Source organism: Bufo gargarizans, chromosome 5, assembly GCF_014858855.1.
Source record: "Bufo gargarizans isolate SCDJY-AF-19 chromosome 5, ASM1485885v1, whole genome shotgun sequence".
In the NCBI taxonomy this organism is placed as follows: Eukaryota; Metazoa; Chordata; class Amphibia; order Anura; family Bufonidae; genus Bufo; species Bufo gargarizans.
The window spans coordinates 320,208,569-320,235,011 of NC_058084.1; the positions used below are offsets into that span (position 1 = coordinate 320,208,569).

The 26,443-nt window shown below is 44.3% G+C and overlaps 1 protein-coding gene across 1 annotated transcript in view; it reads right to left on the bottom strand.

Annotated features, from left to right (window-relative positions):
- The window catches only part of BLOC1S5 (biogenesis of lysosomal organelles complex 1 subunit 5), a 64,944-nt gene extending 44,992 nt beyond the window's left edge, over window positions 1-19,952 (bottom strand). The window contains exons 1-2 of the mRNA XM_044294279.1: window positions 19,776-19,952; window positions 16,432-16,514 (exon numbers count right to left, since the gene is read on the bottom strand). Of these exons, the coding sequence (XP_044150214.1) occupies window positions 16,432-16,514; window positions 19,776-19,887 (195 nt within the window). The 5' untranslated portion in view covers window positions 19,888-19,952. The remainder of the gene's footprint in view (window positions 1-16,431; window positions 16,515-19,775) is intronic.
- Between the last annotated feature and the right edge of the window lie 6,491 nt (window positions 19,953-26,443).

Sequence of the window (26,443 nt, forward strand, 5' to 3'; positions counted from 1 at the left end):
TTGAGGAATGCATTTTCTGAAGGGAATTCCAACGGCCCTGATAGTAAGAACCCTGAATGTGAGCTCCCCACCCCCAAGGGCTTGCATCCGTAGTTAGACAGACCAAATTCTCGATCTTCCAGGGGGACCCCTGTGTTAGATTTCTTTCTACTAACCACCAGGCTAGTTCCTGGACAGTCTGGGAGGAGACTTCTAGACTGGCATCCAGTGACCTGTTCTTCCCCCAACTGGCCAGAATCTCCCATTGTAAGGTCCTGGAATGAAGCTGTGCCCACCTCACTGCAGGGATACAAGACGTGAGGGAGCCCAGGACTGACATGGCTTTCCTTATGGAAGTCACTGGCCTGTGGGATAGACTCGCAACCTTGTTCTGAACTGTCTGTATTTTTTCCACGGGTAAAAAACATCTCTGGAGAGAGGAGTCCAAAATTAGGCCCAGGAACACCTGCTTTCTTAGCGGATGGGGTCTTGACTTTTCCTCGTTTATCACCCAGCCCAGTTTGCCTAGGATGGAACGGACCTCTAGAACTGCAAGATTGCAAGCTTCTTCTGACTGGGCAACGATTAAAAAGTCGTCTAAGTAAGGGATGAAAAGGATGTCTCTTTCCCTTATGTGGGCCGCCATCTCTGCTACCAATTTTGTAAAGACTCTCGGAGCCATGGAAAGCCCGAAGGGGAGCGCCTGGTACTGAAAATGTTCCAGATGACCATCCAGAAACACTGCTACTCTTAGGAACTTTTGATGTTCTACAGCAATGGGAACGTGGTAATACGCGTCCTTTAAGTTGAGAACCGCCATAAAACACTGAGGGTATAAGAGATTGATTGCTGATTTTATCGTCTCCATCCTGAATTTCTTCGGCTGAAGAAAAAGATTTAGTCTCTTTAGATTTATGATGGTTCTCCAGGAACCGTCTGGTTTCTTGACCAGAAAAAGCGGGGAATAGAATCCTTTCCCCCTTTCCTCTTCTGATACCGGGATTAAAACGGACTTTCCTACTAGTTTCACCACCTCCTTTTCCATGATGGATCTGCCCTGCACGGAACCCGGAACTATGGTGGGTAGGAATCTGGCAGGAGGAGACTGAAGGAATTCTAGGTTTAGGCCTCTGGAAATGGTATTGAGAACCCAAGGGCTCGAGGAAATTCTCCTCCACTCCAAAGCGAAAGCCTTCAGTCTGCCCCCTACTGGAATGCTGGCGTCATTGCTGATCAGGCTTCTTTTTGTCTGAGGAGGACTGACTAAAGAAAAAGTTTCTGCTCCTTCTCTGACCCCTAAACCGGTCTTCCCTAGGTCTTCTATCCTGTTCCTGGTTACCTTTAAAGGGACGAAAGGAACGGCTAAACCTGTTTTTACTGGGGAAGGAGCTCTGAAAACCGTGAAACTTTCTCTTCCTATCAGCCGCCTTATCCAGGAGGTCGTCCAAACTAGGACCAAAAAGATACTCCCCCTCACATGGAACTCCGCAAAGCTTTGTCTTGGAGGCCGTATCGCCACTCCAATTCTTTATCCATAGAGCTCTCCGAGCAGAGTTGGATAAGGCTGCTGACTTAGCGGCTAGTCTGACAGAGTCAGCAGAAGCGTCCGCTAAAAAATCGGCTGCTTTTTTAATAGTAGGGAGGGAGGCCAGTATCTCCTCACGGGGACTTCTGTTTTTTAGCTGAACTTCTAATTCGGAAAGCCAAACTATTAAAGAACGGGCCGTACAGGTGGAGGCTATACTGGGCCTAAATGATGAGGTAGATGCCTCCCAAGCCCCCTTAAGAAAGGCGTCTGCTTTTTTATCCAGAGGGTCTTTTAATATACCCATATCCTCAAAGGGCAAGGCCGTCTTCCTAGAGACCTTGGAGATGGCTACGTCAATGCGAGGAGCCCTATCCCAGGAGGCAGAGTCCTCTTCTTTGAAGGGGTACTTGCGTTTGAGGTTTTTTGAGATAAATACCCTTTTATTTGGTTTCTTCCACTCGCCTCTAATCAATGCGGCTACATTTTTGTGTACCGGAAAAGTACCATGTTGTCTGGCCTCTAAACCGTCAAACATAATGTCCTGAAAGGAACGGGGCTCTCGGGTCTCTTCTATGCCCATCGTAGAACGAACCGCTTTTAAAGAGCTTTTCCGTATCTTCTACAGGAAAACATGGTCTCCGCCCCTGACCTTCTTCCTCATCCGGAGAGGACTGTTCTGAGATGTCCGAAAATTCAATCATTGAAGAAGGCAACTCTTCCTCTGAAACACTGGGATTACGCCGGGTCTCTTTACGGACCGGCCTCTGATCCTTCTTGGCAGTTAACGAGGAGTTAACCTCTGACCGAACTAACGCCTGCAGACATTTATAAAAGGAAGGGGATTTCTCCGCAACCGTTCTGTCTATACAGGCCTGGCATAACTTTTTATCCCACTCAGAGGGCAAACCCACTTTGCACAGAGCACATTCTCTGTTTTTCTTTTTGGTCAGCACTTTTTTAGGCTTAACCTGAAAACAAACAGTAACGCCAATTAGTATAAAGGGAATCTAGGTCATAAGAGACCCCACTCACCCCTTCAGAGGTACCGGAGCAGGAGGGACCGCAAGCTCTTCAGATGGCTTGTCTTCCTCCATGATGCAGGCTTCAGCCAAGTCGCAAAAGGACGCCGGCCCCTGGAAAATCGCGCTCCTCTCATAGGGCGCATACTGATGACAGTCACCGCCCGACGCCTGCGCCGGTCACCTGACGGCAGGAGCGCTATCCGGCACTCACTGCCGAAGCCCCTCCTCTTCCTCCCCCAGGCAGCCCGCGTCAGTCTTCACGGCACCTCCACAGAGGCGCCGGCTTCCAGCTCCAGCACACTGACTACTCCCTCCGGAGCTCAGCTGTGCCTCTGAACGGACCCCTGCGCATAACGATGCCGCCAATCTTACAGGGACCGCAGGTCAGTAACGGAGCGCCACCAGGGAGAGGGATCCGAAGCATCCATGCTGCAGGCTTCCCACCGAGACAGGAAACCACACTGAAGGGGAGGAGAGTGTCCGCCCTTTTTATTCTGCAGGTTTCCTGTCTCGGGGGGCGGATCCTCCTCTCTCTGGTGGTGCTGTCATGGGCGATAGGAAAATATATATATTTTTTTTGTTTGTTTTTTCTTACAAAGTCTCATATTCCACTAACTTGTGTCAAAAAATAAAATCTCACATGAACTCACCATACCCCTCACAGAATCCAAATGCGTAAAAATTTTTAGACATTTATATTCCAGACTTCTTCTCACGCTTTAGGGCCCCTAAAAAGCCAGGGCAGTATAAATACCCCACATGTGACCCCATTTCGGAAAGAAGACACCCCAGGGTATTCGCTGAGGGGCATATTGAGTCCATGAAAGATTGAAATTTTTGTCCTAAGTTAGCGGAAAGTGAGACTTTGTGAGAAAAAAACAAAAAAAAAATCAATTTCCGCTAACTTATGCAAAAAAAATAAAAATTCTATGAACTCGCCAGGCCCCTCATTGAATACCTTGGGATGTCTTCTTTCCAAAGTGGGGTCACATGTGGGGTATTTATACTGCCCTGGCTTTTTAGGGGCCCGAAAGTGTGAGAAGAAGTCTGGGATCCAAATGTCTAAAAATGCCCTCCTAAAAGGAATTTGGGCACCTTTGCGCATCTAGGCTGCAAAAAAGTGTCACACATCTGGTATCGCCGTAGTCAGGAGAAGTTGGGCAATGTGTTTTGGGGTGTCATTTTACATATACCCATGCTGGGTGAGAAAAATATCTTGGTCAAATGCCAACTTTGTATTAAAAAATGGGAAAAGTTGTCTTTTGCCAAGATATTTCTCTCACCCAGCATGGGTATATGTAAAATGACACCCCAAAACACATTGCCCAACTTCTCCTGAGTACGGCGATACCACATGTGTGACACTTTTTTGCAGCCAAGGTGGGCAAAGGGGCACATATTCCAAAGTGCACCTTTCGGATTTCGCAGGCCATTTTTTACACATTTTGATTGCAAGGTACTTCTCACACATTTGGGCCCCTAAATTGCCAGGGCAGTATAACTACACCACAAGTGACCCCATTTTGGAAAGAAGCCACCCCAAGGTATTCCGTGAGGGGCACGGCGAGTTCCTAGAATTTTTTATTTTTTGTCACAAGTTAGCGGAAAATGATGATTTTTCTTTTTTTTTCTTTTTTCCTTACAAAGTCTCATATTCCACTAACTTGCGACAAAAAATAAAAAATTCTAGGAACTCGCCATGCCCCTCACGGAATACCTTGGGGTGTCTTCTTTCCAAAATGGGGTCACTTGTGGCGTAGTTATACTGCCCTGGCAATTTAGGGGCCCAAATGTGTGAGAAGTACTTTGCAATCAAAATGTGTAAAAAATGGCCTGCGAAATCCGAAAGGTGCACTTTGGAATATGTGCCCCTTTGCCCACCTTGGCATCAAAAAAGTGTCACACATCTGGTATCGCCGTACTCAGGAGAAGTTGGGCAATGTGTTTTGGGGTGTCATTTTACATATACCCATGCTGGGTGAGAAAAATATCTTGGTCAAATGCCAACTTTGTATAAAAAAATTGGAAAAGTTGTCTTTTGCCAAGATATTCCCACAGAGAATGAATAGAACAGCTGCATACAGTTTATCCAAATCGGAGCACTCAGGACCCCTGTGCTCACAGTCGGTGAGGGTCCCAGAAGTGGGACTCCCAGTGATTATACACTTATCACCCACCCTGTGGATAGGCGATAAATGGTGAGACAACCCCTTTAAAGAGCGTTAACATACATGTGATAAGTCAGATTTAAAAAAGAAACCACATACAATAAAAAACACATCGGTGAGTCTTATGGGGCGAACACTAATGAGTGCTTCAATTATGGAAGAGCTCATTAGTACATGAGGACTGCGGTGAATGCAGTGCTCCTCTAGCTCTGTAATTGCCACTTCCTGGTCTTCCATGGCCGCTCGTTGTGCTGTGACTGCGCACAGCGTGAGGACGTTGGTGCCCTGTGACCTCACGTTGTGCGTCCCGGGTCACAGCACAATGCGCGGCAGGAAGAAGAGAGCTGGATCCTAAGAGCGGCGGCCGGAGCAAAAGAGGCAAGTTGATTTTTTTATAATTTTTTTTTTTGGGTCTGCTCCAAGCATGGGGATCTGAATGGGGTCATTCACATTAGGGCTCTGGTCTAAGGTCTGAATGGGGGGCTAATCTGAGTCCGATTGGGGTCATTCACACTGGGGTCTTATCTGAGGTCTGGCTGGGAATCTTATGTGCATGTCTGAGTTGAGGTTTGAATGGGGGTCTTTTCACAATGGGGGTCTTATGAGCATTGGGGTTCTGATCTGAGGTCTAATGAAAAAAAAAAAAAACATTTCTGATGTTTCTCCTCTAAAGGTGGGTTCACATAATGTTTTATGCCTCTGTTTGATGTATATGTTACAAAAAATGTATAAATATATATATATATATATATATATATATATATATATATATATATATACACACACACACAAAAACGCAGCACACCACCTTCTTGCATCCAGCACAGTCCAGTTAAAAAAATTAATAAAAGTATACGTTTTTATTAACAATGGAACTCTGTGGTGAACGGATGCCACTGTATAGCATCAGTCTGAGGCATCTATTTAACGTATACGTTTTTTATATACGTTAAACGGATGGGAAAAATGTGGTGTGAATCCACCCTTATATAGGGCGAAAAACTATCTATCTAGATAGCAAAAGTAAGCACAGTGCAGCACTCCGGACTTGAGTGAAGAAAAGTGGATCCTTTATTCAAATACAACGTTTCAGCTCACCTCAATGGAGCCTTTGTCAAGCAGTGAAAACAGTTCTTCAACCAAGTACATATAGCAATCTACAATACTGTGCATAATTATCAATGAAATCAATTAAATTATTAACATGATTATTAATGTGTACATAGTGATAACAGTGTAAAAATGTCATAATGCAGAACACATAAAATGTATCCGTTTTGGAAACCAGGGCTCTTATGGAACTTTTCAAAAACCCTGATCTGGTCATTAAGGCTACTATCACATTAGCGTTCTTTGCGGATCAGTCATGGATCTGAAAAAACGCTTCTGTTACAATAATACAACCGCATGCATCCGTCATGAACGGATCCGGATGTATTATGTCTTCTATAGCCATGACGGATCAGTCTTGAACACCATTGAAAGTAAAAGGGGACAGATCGGTTTTCAATTGTGCCAGATTGTGTCAGAGAAAACGGATCGGTCCCTTGACTTACATTGTGTGCCAGATCAGTCTTGCTCCGCACACCACATGGCGGACAGAAAAACTCTGCAGGCAGCTTTTTGGTGTTCGCCTCCAGAGCAGAATGGTGACTAAATGGAGCCAAACTGATGCATTCTGAGCGGATCCTTTTCCATTCAGAATGCATTAGGGCAAAACTGATCCGTTTTGGACCGCTTGTGAGAGCCCATGATGGATCTCAGAAACGGAAACCAAAACTCTAGTGTGAAAGTAGCCTAAGCCGGCAGATAAGGGTGGAGCCGTGGTTGTCATTAATACCACTGATTATGTGAATGAAATTACTAGACAACTGAGTGGCACTGATGTATATCGTAAAATGACTGGTGACCCAAAATTGGAAATCTTAAGGCGTATTCAGGGGATACTTGATATAGCCAGAAATAATGAGATCATTGATAAGTTACATTTGTTTCTTTATTTGGAGCACCCCAGGACACCTGTGCTATATGTATTGCTGAAAATAAAGAAATCTCTCATTGCCCCGCCGGACCGCCAGATTGCTTCGAGCGTGGGATCGTTGTGCTCACGAATGGCGATATTTCTTGACAAAGTTCTGTCGCCATTTCTGAGTTCAGCAAGATCTTACATAAAATATACTACACACTTTCTTAATCTGATACGGGATATTCTTCCAGAACATGTGATTCTTGCATCTTTTGATGTGGTGAGCTTGTACACCTCTATTTCTCATATGAAAGGTATTGAAGCAGTCAGTGATTGTCTAGCTCCACATATTCACCACAATTTCAACGTTGGAAATAATACTTACCTGCAATTATTTTTTGTTCCAGGACGATTTTTACTTGGGGCACTATAGTAGCATTTTTACCTGGAGTAAAATTATAGATATTAATGCTGGAAGCACTGTAGGGGAATTTCTATTACAGGGACATAATAGGGGACACTATACAGGCATAACTACTGGGAGCACATTATAGGGTTTTATTATTACTGGGGGCATTTTAGCGGACATTATTATTACTGGGGGAGGGCACTCTAGGGGGCATTATAATTTCTAGAGGCACCATAGGAACACTATATCTACTGGGGTCACTATTTTTTCAGCAGGGGCATTGAGGAGCACAGTGGGCATTGAGGGCTGGGAGGGACAGCAGGATGACATTGTTGGGAAACCAGGGTGGGGAGGCCGTGTTGAAAATGTGGGAAGGCTTTTAGAAAAATTAAGAAATATAACATGTTTTTAAAAAACTCTGCAGAGCCTAGATGTGGCTGAAAGAATCTGTCATGGCGGTCTGGGTCAAAAAGGAAAAGAGAACGTCAACATGACAGGAGATGTCAGGATGGAAGAGGTGTGTGTTGCTGTAGTCTCCTATATGTTTCCTCGTTCTGGCAGGAAGTATGCTGTATGTAGAGCTGGCTCACTACTGTCTCATCCTCTCCTCCAAGTCTTTTTAAATTATAATTATATGTATTTAAATTTGGCAACTAACAATTTAATTTGGCAACTACATTTTTCAGTTCAGTAACCAATGGCTCCTAGGTATTTTTTTTTTTAGTCTGGAACACTGTAAGAGCTGATGCACACAACCGTCGCCCTGCCGTGGTCGTATTGCGGCCCCCATACAGCGGGTCCGCAATAAAGGGGCACTAGCTGTGTGCACCCCGCATCACGGATGCGGACCCATTCAGTGTGTGCTTCCGTGGTGTTTCTGTCCGTGCCTCCACATCGCAAAAAATAGAACATGTTCTATTTTTTTTTACAGATCACAGAAGCATTCAAGTTGAATGGGTCTCGATCCGTCCCGGCCGCCGCACAGATGTTGTCCGTGCATTGGGGACCGCAAATTGCAGTCCCCAATGCACAGAACGGCCGCACAATGACCATGTGCATGAGCTCTAATTTTAAGGTATGTCCATACAACATCTTTTCAGGTCAGCTTCCCATGCATAGCCATAGTTGGCCGGCTCTATATCATACATGTAACATTTTATTTAAAAAATAATAATATATCCTTTATAAAATTAGACCACCAATCTAAAATATAATAGAATAAAATAAAATAATAAATAAATAAAAAATATATAAATATCATATATCTTAATAGTATATTATATAGCTGATTGTAGTCTCGGTCCCTCTTTTGGTTCCAATTGCGGCTCACGCAATTTTTGGAACCTTTAATATATTGCGGTTTTATAAAAGCATGTAGTCCTCCAATTGATTTATAATTATGCACAATGTAGCGTCTTATATCTATGTGATTCATTCTTATCGCCACTTTGTATTATGTTTCCATATGCAGCATACTTCGTGCGCACTTAATCAGCATACAATGTATTTTTATCTTGCTTACCAGTGTTCTGGTATGTTCGTCCGATGCTGCCAATATGATAGTTAATAATACGTGGCTTTCCTCTGTTTCCTTCCAAAACCGCTGAATCTCACAGTCAGTCCCCGCGCTTGTGCCGGCATTCTTGTTTCAGCGCATGCGAGTTAGGAATATTGTGACGCCAACTCCGCTTTGTGGCATGTATTTTTTTCTTTGCTAAAGGATCTTTGCTTCTTAAATACCGCGGTATTATCTCTTGTAATTCTTTGCCAAAACGCATTTCAAAACCTGAATGGTTTATTCTTCAGTGCATGCGGTCCGCCCCGGCATCCTCCATTGTACGCATTTTTTGCTGGGGATTGCCGTTATCTACGGACCGCATGGGGAGGAATTACTCCCCCAGTTATAGACACGCTACAGTGTCTGGGCTTGGAGCAATTTCACCCGTTTAGGCCACTTTTTTCAGTGAGTTTTTGTCCTTGTGTATGGAATGTGCCACTTTTTTTTGTTGGTAACATTCTTTTGCACCTTGTAGCTTCCGTGTCACATGGTCTGTTGTGGGTGCGGCTCACAGCTTTCTCCTCCCTCACAGGGCATTGGTGATACCACTATGGAGCCATGTGAGAGTCTGGCTGTGAGTTGGTTTCTACCAATGTTTAGACCCTGTTCACACACCACGGGCAGTTGAGTGGTAGGACCCCCTGCTTGCTGAGACACCGTGACGTAGTGCATGAGGGGCTCCGATATGTTCCTGACTGGAGGATATTGGCAAAGTTCTCAGCTTTTAACATCGGCCTGAAGAATTAGCTAGTATTGTCAGTTGTGTATCATTTTGGTGCATTTTCTGCAGTGATTTGTGTATATATATTTTTTCATCTGCACAATGTATCATTTTGTGTAAGATGTCCTTGTGGTGCATGTGGTCCGCCCCGGCATCCTCCATTGTACGCATGTTCTGCTGGGGATTGCCGTTCTGCGGACCGCATGCAGAGGAATTGCTCCCCCGGTTATAGACACGCTACAGTGTCTGGGTTTGGAGGATTTTCACCCGTTTAGGCCACTTTTTTCAGTGAGTTTTTGGTTTATTCTTCAGTAGTCAAAAGATAGGATATAAAATGAGGGAGAAGTTGCTCCTTATATTGAGCCAGTATAATCACTTAAAACCCGGACCAGACTGTGTCACACCGGTACGGTTACTGAAAACTTAGACCGGACTACAAGCTACCATGCGGTACATTCACCTTCTCATAGCACCATTTTACTTTATTTCCTTACTTTTAAAACACCTTCATATATAGCCATATGATATGAAAAAAAACAAAAAAACAATAGGATATACATATATCTGTAGACGTTATAGAGCCAGTGGGGGGATGCAGGTCATGTCGATGCGCTGGAAAACAGCCATTCATATGGATGGGGAAATTTCACCAAGGATTTCCTTTAACACAGCACAGAAAAGCAGACCATCTGTTCTCTGGGATGTCGGAACAGCAGGCCCCTGCCTCATGGGTTTCCATGCTTCCACTCAGTCAATTATTTTATTTTTAGTTATTTTTCTTAAAAGAGTATTTGCACCTGGATATCTTTGGCACGTCTATAGGATATGCCATTATTGTCCAATAGGTGCAGGTCCCAGATTTGGGAGTTGTTGGCTATTTTCAGAACTCCATGGAAGTGAATGGAAAGAGTCAAGCACCTGTCCACTCATGGCGGACACACACTGGGGCTGTATTATTTAGACAGGTTCCATATGTGGGACTGGCACCTAGCAGACATTGATAGTGTATCCAGATGATAGGTCATAATATTCAGATGGAAGACCCTTTCAAGGGGTTGTCCAGCCTTGAAGCTGTCAAACCTATGGAAAAGTTTTCTATATTGTGTTTAAAAATGTATTATTCCCAGTCTGTTAAGTTGTCTTTATCTTCTAGTGGTCATACATAGGATGTTTCTACTGAATGAAATGCACAGGCTAAAAACATAAATATATACAAAGATGGTTCTAAATCTCCTTTAGGTCTTACAAAAGACACAAAGCTGTGCATCAATTTGCTGTGAAATAATACGTTGTACATACCGTAAACCATTACAGATTTTGCTGTTGCATTACAGCAGAACACTACTGCCACCTAATGTATGCATCTGGAACTGAAATAAAGCCATGAATAATATTTTACTCATTGAGATAAATGTAGAACCATTCCTTTAAAGGGGTTATTAAATCACGTAAAAGTGTAAAAGTCATTCACTTTTTATTAATCTGTAGGGCCAGTGAATGTATGCGACTTTGTAATATAGTTCATTACGAAAATGTGTCAACTTTTATTAGAAAACAGCCTGTAAAGTGTCCCCTTAGGGTACTTTCACACTTGCGGCAGAGAAATCCGGTATGCAGTTCCATCGGCGGAACTGCCTGCTGGATCCGGCAATCCTGACGCAAATAGATGGCATTTGTCAGACGGATCAGAATTTGTCTGACAAATGCATTGAAATTCCGGATGACACTGGAGAGATGGATCTGATAAAATGGATCTGGTATTTATTTATTTTTTGCATTTCTAAAGCTCTGCGCATGCGCAGACTGGAAAGCTGGATCCGTTTTGCCGGAACGCTTAATGCCGGATTCGGCACTAATACACTTCAATGTAAATTAATGCCAGCATTCCGGCAAGTGTTCAGGATTTTTGGCCGGAGAGAAAACTGCATGCTGCGGTATTTTCTCCATTCAAAAAACGTAAGAGGGACTGAACTGATGCATCCTGAACAGATTGCTCTCCATTCAGAATGCATGGGGATATGCCTGATCAGTTCTTTTCCGGTATTGAGCCCCTAGGACAGAACTCAATACCGGAAAAGAAGAACGCTAGTGTGAAAGTAGCCCTAGCAATACACTGAGCTTTGCTAAATAAACTGAATGTAAGATGTAAATGTAAGATGCAAAGGCAGACTTCTCAGCCTGCCTCTCCTCTACCTGCCTCCCTACATATTAGCACATATTCTACTAAGCATGTTACATTCTTTCGGGGTTTTTTTCCCCCTCTAAGAGTCCCTGCTCTATTTTACCAGAGCTTACTAACTAACCAGGGACACTGGGAAAACAGAGGGGAGCAGGGGGATTGCAGGGATCATTGCTAAGAGCAGATAAAACAAATGTAAAAAGTACTGAGTGAAATATGTTAGAGTAACTAAACTTTTATACAGGGCTGTGGAGTCGGTAGATAAATGGTCCGACTCCAACTCCGACTCCTCAGTTTTTGGTACTTCCGACTCCTTTGTATTTAATATGCGAATGTCATTACCACAGAGCTACTGGCTAGGAAGCCGCTGCCTTCTCCTTTGTGTGCTGATCTTCTGCTGAAGATCGGGCAGTGCGAGGATCCAGGAAGGGGCATTTATTGTAAAACATGATCTCCCTAGTAGAATCCCATGGTCATGTTTAAAGTTTAAGCTAACAATCGAGTTTACAAGTTTTTATAGCCTTAGCTGAATGACAGCAGTTTTTCAAATGGTTTACAGCCTCAGTCTTGAGCTATTGACTATCCATTCCTGTCACTTATACAAGTGTCTCTAGTCCTGCAAAAAAACGGCGCTTTACATTGCAGTTTGTAGGGACATATTTACTTAATCAGTTATCAGTGAGAGGCTAGGTTAACCATGGGCGTGGCATTCCCTGTAACAGCGGAACACAACACAATGGAAAGTATAAGTATTGCCGCTCCTTAAGGCTGGGTTCACACCTGAGCGTTTTACAGCGCGTTCCTACGCGCTGTAAAACGCTCAACAAGGAGAAACCAATGATTCCCTATGGGAATGGTTCACACTTGGGCGTTTTACAGCGCGTACGATCGCGACTTTTGGGGCGTTTGTGGCCATAGGACACTGTAGTGAATCACACAAACGCGCGTCAAACGCGCGTTTACTATTACAAAAACGCGCATAAAAATGCGCGTCAAAAACGCGCATAAAACGCGCGTTTGCGCAACGCTCAAGTGTGAACCCAGCCTAACTGTGCGTTGCGTGCCATATAGTTAAGCATATGTGAAAAGCATGCTTCTTCATGGTCACTTAACGTGTTCGTTTTGCGGTAACGTGACGCACTGCATGCATTGGCCTTTATTCTTACAGTAGAGAAGTGCCGTATTTTTCGCAAAAGTGGGGGGGGGGGAATAGCAGTGCGTCTTATGGGGCGAATGCTACGACTGTCTGGTGAATAGGCTGAGAGGGAGGAGGGGCTGGGGACCGGCATCTGTTTCTGTAATGGCAGCGGGGCCCGGTGCAGTCACTGTATTCTACTACACCGGGCCCCACTCACTGTAGTATACAGTAATCATATCTAACTTGTGGGTATTGTTAAAGTATTCCAATCATCTTAAAAACTTCTTGGCAGTCAGGAGGCCGGGCAGGCGCTCGTAGCATAGCTCACTACGTCACGCGCCTCCTCCGCCCACTTTGTGAATGAAGCAGGCACCAGGCCCCGCTGCCATTACAGAAACAGATGCCGGCCCCCCATTCACTACACAGGGACACTGTTATGGGGGGGGGGGGGGGATCTGTGGATGACACATAAGATAAGATGCTATATATGTGTCATCCACAGATGCCCCCACAATGATCCCCCATAACAGTGCCACCCACAGATGCCCCCATAACAGTGCCACCTACAGATGCCCCCATAACAGTGCCACCCACAGATGCCCCCATAACAGTGCCACCCACAGACCACCATTAGTTCAAAACCCACCAAAAGCACACCTTTCGGTTAAAAATATTTTTTTTTCTTATTTTCCTCCTCAAAAACCTAGGTGTGTCTTATAGGGCGAAAAATACGGTAATTAATTATAACTTTTTGTGAATTGGGACATTTAAACTTGCTTTTTTAAAAATTTTATTCCAATTTAAATCTAGTAGGAGTCGGTTCATTTTTTGCCAACTCCGACTCCTCGACTCCGACTCCACAGCCCTGCTTTTATAATAATTTTTAATACAGTATGTTGTCCCTAATCCCCTAAAAAAAGTTTTCTAATATACAATATTTATTCATTTTCTATTTTTACTATACTTTAACATCCCTAAAGCGCACCATTCAGTTTGCGCTTAAAACTCACCGGTGTACGAAGTATTCATTTTATGAATGGGCAGCAGCGGCGCAGGGAGCAGCAATGTGCGCTCCTGCCCGTGCTTCCCGGACAACTACTAACTCCTGACATGCAGCTCTCTTTGCTTAGCGGAGCAGGCAAAAGCAGGAACCCGCTCCACTCAGCTAATCCTGGCATAGTACATGGGTACAGGGTACCTATATGCTATGCCAGCAGTTAGTAATAGTCCAAGGAGCACGGGCAGGAGCAGCAATGTGAGCTCCTGCCCGTACCCCCAGCACTGCTGCAGCCCATTCAGAAAATGAGGTGTACAGAGATCTGAGTTTTAAGCGCACACTGAATGGTGCGCTTTAGCGATGTAAAAGTATAGGAAAAACAGAAAATTAATAAAGTATATTAGAACATTTTTTTAGGGGATTAGGGACAACATATTAAACATTACTATAAAAGTTTAGTTACTCTTAAGGGTCCATTCACACGTCCGCAAAACGGATCCGCATCCGTTCCGCAATTTTGCGGAACAGGTGCAGACCCATTCATTTTCAATGGGGCTGGAATGTGCTGTCCGCATCCACATTTGCGGATCCGCACTTCCGCATCCGTGCTTCCGTTTCCGCAAAAAAATAGAACATGTCCTATTCTTGTCCGCAATTGCGGACAAGAACAAGCATATTCTATTAGTGCCGGCAATGTGCGGTCCGCAAAATGCGGAATGCACATTGCCGCTTTCCGTGTTTTGCGGATCCGTGGCTCCGTGTATCTGCAAAACACATTGCGGACGTGTGAATGGAGCCTTAAAGGGGTTATCCGGGAAATGATAATGATAGGTGTCATCATTATCACATCAGTAGGAGTCCAAGTCCCAGCATCCACACCAATCAGCTGTTTTAGGGATTTGCATGCTTACTGAAGCTCTGGTGAGCAATGCAGGCTCCGGGCAGCTTTCCAAGGACAGATGACAACTTGTCCGATGTACAGTGATATCACTGGCCTAGGAAGAGGCTGCAACACTCAATGCCTTTTCTAAAGCTGATCACTGGGCCGCCCCCCCGCCCGAGTGTCACATTCCCCACAGATCCGATACTGATGACCTATCGTGAGGACAAGTCATAAATATGTTTTCCTGGATAACTCCTTTAATATTCACATAGGGAGGCAGGAGCAGATGTAGAACTCTGCTTCTCCAGTTTACAGTTAGGGTCCATTCACACAAACGTTTGGCTATCTGCGGTCCACAACATGTGCGCCGGCCGTGTGAACTCAGTTTTGCTGTGCGGAGCCACTGACTCGAATGGGTACACAATCCGCAAAATACAGCAAAAGATAAGACATGTCTTATTTTTTGCAGTGTGAAGGCATGGACCCGTGTAACCACGGAAGTGCTTCTGAGCGTTTCTGTGTCCGTGCCTGAACTGTGTAAAAGATAGGACATGTCCTATCCTTTGCCGTATCTTGCAGTTTGTGGACCCATTCAAGTCAACGGGTCCGAATCTGTGATACAGAGTTCACATGGCCGATGCCAGTGTATTGCAGACCCACTGTTTGCGGTCCGGGGGGGGGAGTTCCGGTGGAGGCACGGCGAGATAAGTCCGACATTTATTCCGGCAGCCTCTCACCATGCGCTGCTGTGTCTCCGCCGGAACTCTGCCCCACCTCCATTATAGTATAGTCCGTGCCGCTAGTGTGAAAGTAGCCTGAAGGACAAAACTTTTTTTTTTATTCCTACATTGTCCCATCATAACAAATAATTACCTATCCACAGGATCAGTGATAAGTATCTGATCGGGGGGGCCTGACTGTTGGGCTGTCCAGAGATTACAAGAACAGGGATCCGCCAAATCTCCCACCAGTGAATGGAGTGATGGTCATGGATGCTGCTGCTGTTTGTCTCTATGGGACTGCTGCAGATAGCAGAGTACAATCCAGAAAATTACTTTGGGCAACCCTGGGCCAGCAAATCCGCAGCATATCCAACTTGTGTGGCCATACCCTTACAGGATGGACTTCCGTATTGGAAGCAAGGCCGTGTATAATAGCCACACTCCTGCTGCTGATCTCAGTGTCCAAGAAATCACCGCAGCAAATATGTCCATCAGCAGGAAACAGTCGCCATTTGTTACTTAACTATCGGGCCCATTTTTGGTTTTCCCGTTTTAATTTTTCCTCTCCATGTTTCAATAGCCATAAAAAATTTTTTAAGGAATTAAGTAAAATTGGGAAAGGGGGATTTAAACTTAATATTTTTTAAAATTTCATAACTTAACCCCCTTAGAGGGCTAGAACCTGAGATCTTTTGATCCCTTAGAGATCTATTAGGGTGAAGGGGATTTTTACACGGTCCCTGCTGAGCTGTGCTTCGTCCACAGCTTAGCAGGAAGCTTACTATGGCAGGCCTGGGAAGCTTCAGAAGCGTCCAGGTTGCCATGGTAACAGATTGGAGCCCCACGATTTCACTGTGGGGGCTCAGATCGGAAGGCAGAGGGCGCCACATCCCTCTGCCTTGCTTCACAGATGCCGCAATCAGTGTTGATAGGGGCATCTGAGGTGTTAAATGATGGGGTTTGGGACGATCGCCGTTCCCAATCAGTGTGGCCAGGTGTCTGCTGTATGATACAGCCGGCACCCACCATGTACAGAGCGGGCTCACAGCTGCTGCCCACTCCATACATTCCCTCGACCACCATGTCACGGTGGCTGAGAATAAAAATAAAAGATTAAAAGCACCGTCACAGTGTTCAGAGAATAAGAGTGGCAGGACTGACCTCAAACTCCTTGATGAAGTAGCGGGTTTCACCCTGAATGATCGGTCGGTGATCCAACAGTCTGGAATGAATTTCTCCCACATCTGTGAAAAGAAAATTTAAATGCAATGTAACTTTAAAGACAATATTTTGCTGCTGATCCATGAAGATGTCTGTGAAATACTGTACATCGCACTATGGGGGCGCTACACTGCATCTGTAGTGTACACGAGAGATACAGATATTGGGACAATTTACTGATATATACATCCAGAATATGCCTTCAATGTGGCCACTGTATAAGTACCCATATCCCATAGGATCCCATGTACTCTTTCTTCATCCCGTGTAGAGGAGCGGAGGGCCGGAGGGGCAATGTGCTGAGATAAGAGGCTCACAGATATTCCTCCTTCACCTGTATGGGTTTAGACCATTCCAGAAAAAAAAATGACATTAACCCTTCCTCAATGTTATCTCCCCCCATATGAGACAAAAGCTAAAATTAAGTCACTGAGGGGTTAAAACGCACCTAAAAGGTGTTTTCCATCTCCAAGGGCCTTTCGGGTACACCCCCTCCCCCAATGTGGCCAGACCTGCGAAGGGAGGCATACTCCACATCACTGGGTTCTGCCTCCTTGGCAGGGCTCTGGTCCCCATGTGTCGATATCCGTTTTGGTGGCCACTGTGGTGACGCGTCCCCTAGTGTCATGTGACCCAATGACATGAAACAAGGGGGACGAGTCAGTGTTGTCACGTGCGGACCGAAGAGCTGCAGCAGCAGGGGAGCAAAGGAGCCAGAACCCAGCATCGGGCAGCAGTTCAAGGGCATCTGTCAGCAGATTTGTACCTATGAAACTGGCTGACCTGTTGCATGTGCGCTAGGCAGCTGAAGGCATCTGTGTTGGCCCCATGTTCATATTTACCTGCATTGCTGAGAAAAATTATGCTTTAATAAATGCAAATGGGCCTCTTGGAGCAACGGGGGCGTTGCCATTACACCTAGAGGCTCAGCTCTCTCTGCAACTGCTGCATCCCCTGCTCTTTGGTAGACGGGGACTCAAATTTCCAGAATTGAAATGTGACAAAATCTGCCCCGTGAGGCTGTACACTCAAAAGCCACACCACAGACTTGATGGAGATTTGCCTCCATCTTAGGGCCCTTTCACACTTGCGTTGTCCGGATCCGGCGTGTACTCCACTTGCCGGAATTACACACCGGATCCGGAAAAACGCAAGTGAACTGAAAGCATTTGAAGACGGAGCCGTCTTCAAAATGCGTTCAGGGTTACTATGGCAGCCAGGATGCTATTAATGTCCTGGTTGCCATAGTAGGAGCGGGGAGCGGTATACTTACAGTCTGTGTGGCTCCTGGGGCGCTCCAGAATGACGTCAGAGCGCCCCGTGCGCATGGATGACGTGTTCCATGCGCTCGGGGCGCCCTGACGTCACTCTGGAGCGCCCGGGGAGCCGCACGGACGGTAAGTATGCTGCTCCCCCGCTCCCCACTACACTTTACCATGGCTGCCAGGACTTTAGCGTCCCGGCAGCCATGGTAACCACTGTAGAAAAGCTAAACGTCGGATCCGGCAATGCGCCGAAACAACGTTTAGCTTAAGGCCGGATCCGGATCAATGCCTTTCAATGGGCATTAATTCCGGATCCGGCCTTGCGGCAAGTCTTCAGGATTTTTGGCCGGAGCAAAAAGCGCAGCATGCTGCGGTATTTTCTCCGGCCAAAAAACGTTCCGTTACGGAACTGAAGACATCCTGATGCATCCTGAACGGATTTCACTCTATTCAGAATGCATTAGGATAAAACTGATCAGGATTCTTCCGGCATAGAGCCCCGACGACGGAACTCTATGCCGGAAAAGAACAACGCAAGTGTGAAAGGGCCCTTATCCAGTCTGCAGAGCAATAGAAAGATCTCCCATCACATTTAGGACACATGCACACAAACGTATTTTGTTTCTGTGTCCATTGCGAACCATTCACTTCAATGGGGCCGCAAAAAACGGAAATTACTCCATGTGCATTCCTTTTCCGTATGTCCGTTCCACATAAGAATAGAACATGTCCAATTATTGTCCGCATTACGGACAAGGATAGGACTGTTCTATTAGGAGCCAGCTGTTCAGTTTCGCAAAATACGGAATGCACACGGATGTCGTCTATTTTTTGTGTATACGTTTCTTGCGGATTGCAAAATACATACGGTCGTGTTCATGAGGCCTTAAAGCTTCATTCACATGTCAGTGGAACACGGTCCGTGAGATACCGGACTGGCATCTTGCTTAGCACTAAGCAGGATGCCAGTCCGGTATCTGACGGACCGTGTGAACGAAGCCTAAAGGGGTTGTCCAGCATTCTGATCGGCGGGGGTCTGACTACCAGCACTAATCAGGTATGTGAAGAGGCAACATTGGCTTCTTCAAACAGCTGATCGCCAGGAGTCAGACCCCCGCCGATCAGATACTGACAACCTAACCTGAGGATGGGCCATCAATATCAAAATGCCAGAAAACCCCTTTAAAAAACTAAGACGCTCCTTTTATGAATCAACAGTCTTCAAGGGAAACCTGAGCTGCAGTACCATAAACAGCCCATGGTCAGGAGTGGCGCAGTTTCAGATCCAATGCGGTACGGTGCAGAGAAAACCGGCTTAGGCTATTTTCACACTAGCATTTTTCTTTTCCGGCACTGTGTTCCGTCACAGGGGCGCTATACCAGAAAAGAACTGATCAGTTTTATCCCCATGCATTCTGAATGGAGAGCAATCCGTTCAGGATGCATCAGTATGTCTTCAGTTCAGTCTTTTTGCCTTTTCAGGACGGAGATAATACCGCAGCATGCTACGGTTTTATCTCCGTCCAAAATTCCGTAACACTTGCCTGAATGCCGGATCTGGCATTTTTTTCCATAGGAATGTATTAGTGCCGGATCTGGCATTCAAAATACCGGAATGCCGGAGCCGTCCTCCGTCCAAAAAAAGGTAAAAAAATAATAAAAATGCCGGATCCGTTTTGCCGGATGACACCGGAAAGACGGATCCGGCATTACAATGCATTTTTTCATCAGTTGGCATACGTTTTCCCGGGACTACTTGCCGGATCACTCTGCCGCAAGTGTGCAAATAGCCTTAGTTGTCCATAGCAACCAATCAGATTAAACCTTACATTTTCCATAAGAACTCTAAAAAAATTAAATGTAGAATCTGTTTGGTTGCTATGGGCCCTTCTATGCTTATCCTTTACAACCCCTTAAAGTGCCATGAGTAAATTCCACCACCATAGTGCACCCTCTCATTCCGATTGGCACTGCCTATGTCTGACATAAGCCCACAAGACCCTCTCCTCGCCTCCATACCCTTGATGATAAGCTGGGTCGCCGGCCCCACAGAGTAGCCGTTCTCCCGCTTCGGGCTCGGTACCTTTACCGTCCCGGTAAAGGCAGCCTTGGCCGGTGAGTTACTGCTCATGTCCTCGCTGTGGTCACGTGACCCTGGCACATAGCCCTCCGCTATCCTGCCCAGGCACCCTGTCAGGAGCTGTCATCTGTAACGAGGCTTCTGATTGGGCGCACGCTGAGCTTGTAACTTAGCACATCTGTGTCGCGCTCTCTGATTGGTTCATTACATTTCCACGCCCATTCTTGTTTGTGTGTGAGGAAGTGCTGTCAGACGAGGCCACCAGAGTGCTGCTTGTTGTGTCAGGGCAGAGTTGTGGATGCTGCCTCGTATGTCTGTATAGGAACAGTATCATGTCATACACTTATTAAATGTGTCATGGTAGAGCAGTTAAAGGGGAACTCCAGTCTATTCATTTTCTGAGCTCAGTCAGCACTGTGGCTCTGCAGAAGAACATGGAGGTCTGTATCTGTCACAATAGCTATACAATGGCCTAAATATTGACATATTAACGCTTAGCGGTTTTATAGTGGCTTCACTGTTTTCTCTTAAACGCATACGTTTTTTATAGCACAAACCGCCTGGGTCAGATGTTACAAATGTTTAAAGTCCCCACAAACTCTTGTGGGGTCATTTATCAAACTGGTATAAAGTAGAACTGGCTTAGTTTCCCATAGCAACCAATCAGAGTCCACCTTTAACCCCGGGCCTGTTTTCACCTTCCTGCCTAGGCAATTTTTTGCAAATCTGATCAGTGTCATTTTATGTGGTGATAACTTTAACCTCTTCCCGACCATTGACGTACTAGTACGTCATGGGAACCACTAAGTTCCCGCAATTTTGACGTAATAGTACGTCATAGTGATCACTGCAGGGGCCCGGCAGTCCGTGGTAGCCGGGCCCTTGCTGTATCCGCCGGCATCGCTGTAAAAGCCTATGCTGGCAGATTAACCCCTTCTATGCCGCGGTCCACACTGACATTGAAAAGGTTTGTGTCAGGTGAACGATCGCATCGAGTCGCCGCGCTGCTGTGGCGGGGACCCAATGCGACACAAGGCAGCCCGATGCCGTGAAGAGGCTGCCAAATGCCTTGCATGGCATCGGTAACTGCCTTCTATGGGTGCCAAGGAGATCCAGCCTCAAGCTGGGTCTCCTAGGCAACCTGTTAGTGTATGATTCAGTGTCATGCACTAACAGGTAATGCGATACAATACAGATGTATTGTAATGCAATGCAGAGGGGATCAGACCCCCAAAAGTGAACATCAGAAATAAAGTAAAGAAAAAAAAAGTGTTTTTAATAAAGTAATAAAATTAATAAAGTAAAAAAGAAAAAATACGCCCCTTTACCCTTATTTTATAATAAAAAACAGAAAAAAACTAAACCTACACATATTAGGTATCGCCACGTCCGTAATGACCAGCTCTATAAATATATCACATGAGCCACCCTGTCCGATAAACACCATCAAAAAATAAAAACAGTGTAAAAAAAAGCCATTTTTGTCACTTTACATCACAAAGAGTGCAACACCAAGCGATCAAAAAGGCGTATGCCCCCCAAAATGGTATCAATTAAACCATCACCTCATCCCGCAACAAATGAGCCCCTACCTAAGACAATCGCCCAAAAAAATAAAAAAAACTATAGCTCTCAGAACATGGAGACACTAAAACATAATTTTTTTGTTTCAAAACTGCTATTATTGTGCTAAAGTGAAATACATAAAAAAATATACATATTAGGTATCGCCACGTCCAGAACTACCAGTTCTATAAAAATATTACATGACCGAATCACTCAGATGAACACCATAAAAAAAACTGTAAAAAAAGACATTTTTGTCACATTACATCGCAAAAATTGCAACAACAAGTAATCAAAAAGGCGTATGCCCACTAAAATAGTACCAATCAGACCGTCACCTCATCCTGCAAAAAATTAGACCCTACCTAAGAGAATCGGTCAAAAAATAAAAAAGCTATGGCTTTCAGACTATGGAGACACTAAAATATGATTATTTTTTGCTTCAAAACTGCTATTATTGTGCTAAAGTGAAAAAAATAAAGTATACATATTAGGTATCACCACGTCCATAACAACCAGCTCTATAAAAATATTACATGACCTAACCACTCAGGTGAACCAAAATAGTACCAATCAGGCCGTCACCTCATCCTGTAAAAAATGAGACCCTACCTAAGAGAATCAGTCAAAAAATAAAAAAGCTATCACTCTCAATCTATGGAGACACTAACATATGATAATTTTTTGCTTCAAAACTGCTATTATTGTGCTAAAGTGAAAAAAATAAAAAATAAAGTATACATATTAGTTATTGCCACGTCCGTAACAAACAGCTCTATAAAAATATTACATCACCTAACCACTCAGCTGAACACCGTAAAAAAAAAAAAAAAAACTGTGTAAAAAAAGCAATTTTTGTCACATTACATCACAAAAATTGCCACAGCAATTAATCAAAAAGGCGTATGCCCCCAATAATAGTAACAATCAGACCGTCACCTCATCCTGCAAAAAATGAGACCCTACCTAAGAGAATTGGTCAAAAAATAAAAAAGCTATGGCTCTCAGACTATGGAGACACTAAAATATCATTATTTCGGTTAGAAAAAATGCTATTATTGTGTAAAACTTAAATAAATAAGAAAAAGTAGACATATTTGGTATTGCCACGTGCGTAACGATCTGCTCTATAAAAAGTCACATGACCTAATCCCTCAGGTAAACTCTGTAAAAATAAAAACGTTTCCAAAACATCAATTTTTTTGTTACCTTGCCTCACAAAAAACGTAGTATAGAGCAATTAAAAATCATATGTACCCCAAAATAGTACCAATAAAACCGTAGTTTCCAAAATGTGGTCACTTTTTTGAGTTTTTACTGTAGGGATGCATCAGGGGGGCTTCAATCGGGACATGGCATCTAAAAACCAGTTCAGCTAAATTTGCCTTCCAAAAACCATATGGTGTTCCTTTCCTTCTGCGCCCTGCCGTGTGCCGGTACAGCGGTTTACGATCACATGTGGGGTGTTTCTGTAAACCGCAGAATCAGGGTAATAAATATTACGTTTTATTTGGCTTGTTAACCCTTGCTTTCCTACTGGAAAAAATGGATTCAAATATAAAATCTGCCCAAAAAGTTAAATTCTGAAATTTCATCTCCATTTTCCATCAATTCTTGTGGAACACCTAAAGGGTTAACAAAGTTTGTAAAATCAGTTTTGTATACCTTGAGGGGTGTAGTTTCTAAAATGGGGTCATTTTTGGGTGGTTTCTATTATGTAAGCCTCACAAAGTGACTTCAGACCTGAACTGGTTCTTGAAAAGTGGGTTTTGGAAATTTTCTGAAAAATTTCAAGATTTGCTTCCAAACTTCTAAGCCTTCTAACGTCCCCAAAAAATAAAATGTCATTTTCAAAATGATCCAAACATGAAGTAGACATATGGGGAATGTAAAGTAATAACTATTTTTGAAGGTATTACTATATATTATAAAAGTTGAGAAATTGAAATTCAATTTTAAATAAAAATGTTTTTTTTAACTTATTTTTACCACTGTCATAAAGTACGATATGGTGCTGGAGCGCTGCTGCTTTCTGAAACAGCTGATCGACGGGGGTCCCAGGTGTCGGAACCCCCTGATCAGAAGCGATTGATCTATCCAGAGGATAGATCATCAGTTTAAACAAAGTGCAGAACCCCTTAAATACAAGGTACTTACTAATGTATTGTGATTATCCATATTGCCTCCTTTGCTGGCTTGGTAGATTTTTCCATCACATTATACGCTGCTAGTTTCCATGGTTACAACCACCCTGTAATCCAGCAGCTGTGGTCGTGCTTGGACACTATAAGAAAAAATGCCGACGTAAGCTGGTTTTCTATAGTGTACAAGCACAGCCATGCTGCTGGATTGCAGGGTGGTCGTAACCAGGGAAACTTTCTCTGCATAATAAACGCTTTTTGCTGAAGTAGCAAAATCCCTTTAACACGAGTGTGAAGGTAGCCTTAGATCTAAGCTTATAGTATGCTAGGGGATCATCACAGAATACCGTACTTGTATTTTGGGATGCAAACAAATGTGAGTCGTAATATGAACACCGCCTTAGCGCTCATGCACACAGCTGTTGCCCGTATTGCGGCCCGCAAACAGCGGGCCAGCAATATGTGGGCACTGGCCGTATCACGAATGCAGACCCATTTACTTGAATGCGTCCACAATCTGGGAGATACAGTGCGGTGTGGAATAGAGGCACAGATCAGAAGCCCACTGTGTGGTTCCGTGGGTTTTCTGTCCGTGTTTCCGCACCGCAAAAAAGAAGTGCTTGCACTACTTTTTTGCGGTGTGAACTGTCTGATGCGGATCGCGGACCCCACTCAAGTGAATGTGTCCTGTGTCCACATACGGCGGCCCTACGGTTGGTGCCCGTGCATTGCGGAGTGTATTTGCGATTTGGAAATCCACAGTATCACAGGTCAGTTGAAGCTGCAATATTTTTTTTGCAGTGTGTGGATGACATTTCTTTAACCCCTTTAGGACACAGCCTTATTTAGCCTTAAAGGGAACCTGTCATGTGGATATTTGATTATAATCTAACTAATTATATACAATCATTAACTACTAAAAAGTACCTTAGATGTATTCACTTACTGGTGTGACAGATGGTTACCTCATAATATAAGCACAAAGATGCCGCATGCTAATGAGCTGATTCGAGTCCGGCGTGATGTCATTGAGTCCAGCGTATATTTAAGGACCAGGCTCATTTTCACCTTAAAGGGCTTCTGTCACCCCATTAAACCGTTTTTTTTTTTTTCTTTACTAATAATCCCTACACTGCGATCTCATCATACATAAGCCGTACCTCTCTTTAATCTGCGCAGGAGCACTGAGAGGCGGCCACTCGCTCGGCCGCTCCATCCTCAATGCGCCTGCGCCGATGACGTCACATCTACACCCGGCGCAGGCGCATTGAGGAGCGAGCGGCCGAGCGAGTGGCCGCCTCTCAGTGCGCCTGCGCAGATTGAAGAGAGGTACGGCTGCGGCGCAGGCGCCAGATATTGAATCAAAACAGGCAGGGCCAGCAGAGAAAGATCCCGTCCGCTGGCCCTGCCAATCAACAAGCAGAGGGGGGGTCATTACCATCGGAGGATGCGGCTGCTACCAGCAAGTAGCCGCCCTACTTGCTGGTAGCAAGGTAATTTACATATTTCTAAAATCGATTTTTAACAAATTCTACTGAACGAAAATCATTAATTAGCTTATGTATGATGAGATCGCAGTGTAGGGATTATTAGTAAAGAAAAAAAAAAAAAAAGTTTAATGGGGTGACAGAAGCCCTTTAAGGACCAGGCCATTTTTTGCAAATCTGACCAGTGTCACTTTAAGTGGTGATAACTTTAAAACGCTTTGACTTATGCAGGCCATTCTGAGATAGTTTTTTCGTCACATATTGTACTTCATTTTTATTTATAAAAAAATACCAAATTTACCCAATTTTTTTTTAAATTGCAAATTTCTAAGTTTTAATTTCTCTACTTCTATAATACATAGTAATACCTCCAAAAAGTTATTACTTTACATTCCCCATATGTCTACTTCATGTTTGGATCATTTTGTGAATGATATTTTATTTATTGATGTTACAGGGCTTAGAAGTTTTTCAGAAATTTTTAGGGACCAGTTCAGGTCTGAAGTCACTTTGCGAGGCTTACATAATAGAAACCACCCAAAAATGACCCCATTCTAGAAACTACATCCCTCAAGGTATTCAAAACTGATTTTACAAACTTTGTTAACCCTTTAGGTGTTCCACAAGAATTAATGGAAAATAGAGATACAATTTAAAAATTTCACTTTTTTGGCAGATTTTTCCATTTTAATAATTTTTTTCCAGTTACAAAGCAAGGGTTAACAGCCAAACCAAACTCAATATTTATTGCTCTGATTCTGTAGTTTACAGAAACACCCCATATGTGGTCGTAAACCGCTGTACGGGCACACAGCGGGGCGCAGAAGGAAAGGAATGTCATACGGTTTTTGGAAGGCAGGTTTTGCTGGACTGTTTTTTTTTACACCATGTCCCATTTGAAGCCCCCCTGATGCACCCCTAGAGTAGAAACTCCAAAAAAGTGACCCCATTTTAGAAACTACGGGATAGGGTGGAAGTTTTGTTGGTACTAGTTTAGGGTACATATGATTTTTTGTTGCTCAATATTACACTTTTTGTGAGGCAAGGTAACAAGAAATAGCTGTTTTGGCACCGTTTTTATTTTTTGCTATTTATAACATTCATCTGACAGGTAAGATCATCTGACAGCCCCATGGGGACCCGATGGCACCGCCGCCCATCGCCACCGCAATGAGTAAAAGCCGCAAACCGCAGGTCTGAATTGACACGGGACTCCCCCGCACATTTAGCCGAGGTGCCTGCTCAATGATTTGAGCAGGCACCGGCTTCCGATCACCGCCCGCCGCGCAGCGGTGATCAGAAATACAGAGGGAGTACAGGTACGGCCTGTGTCCTGAAGAGGTTAAAGGGTTATACCCATCTCAGACATTGATGGCATATCGTCGAGATATGCCATCAATGTCAGATAGGTGT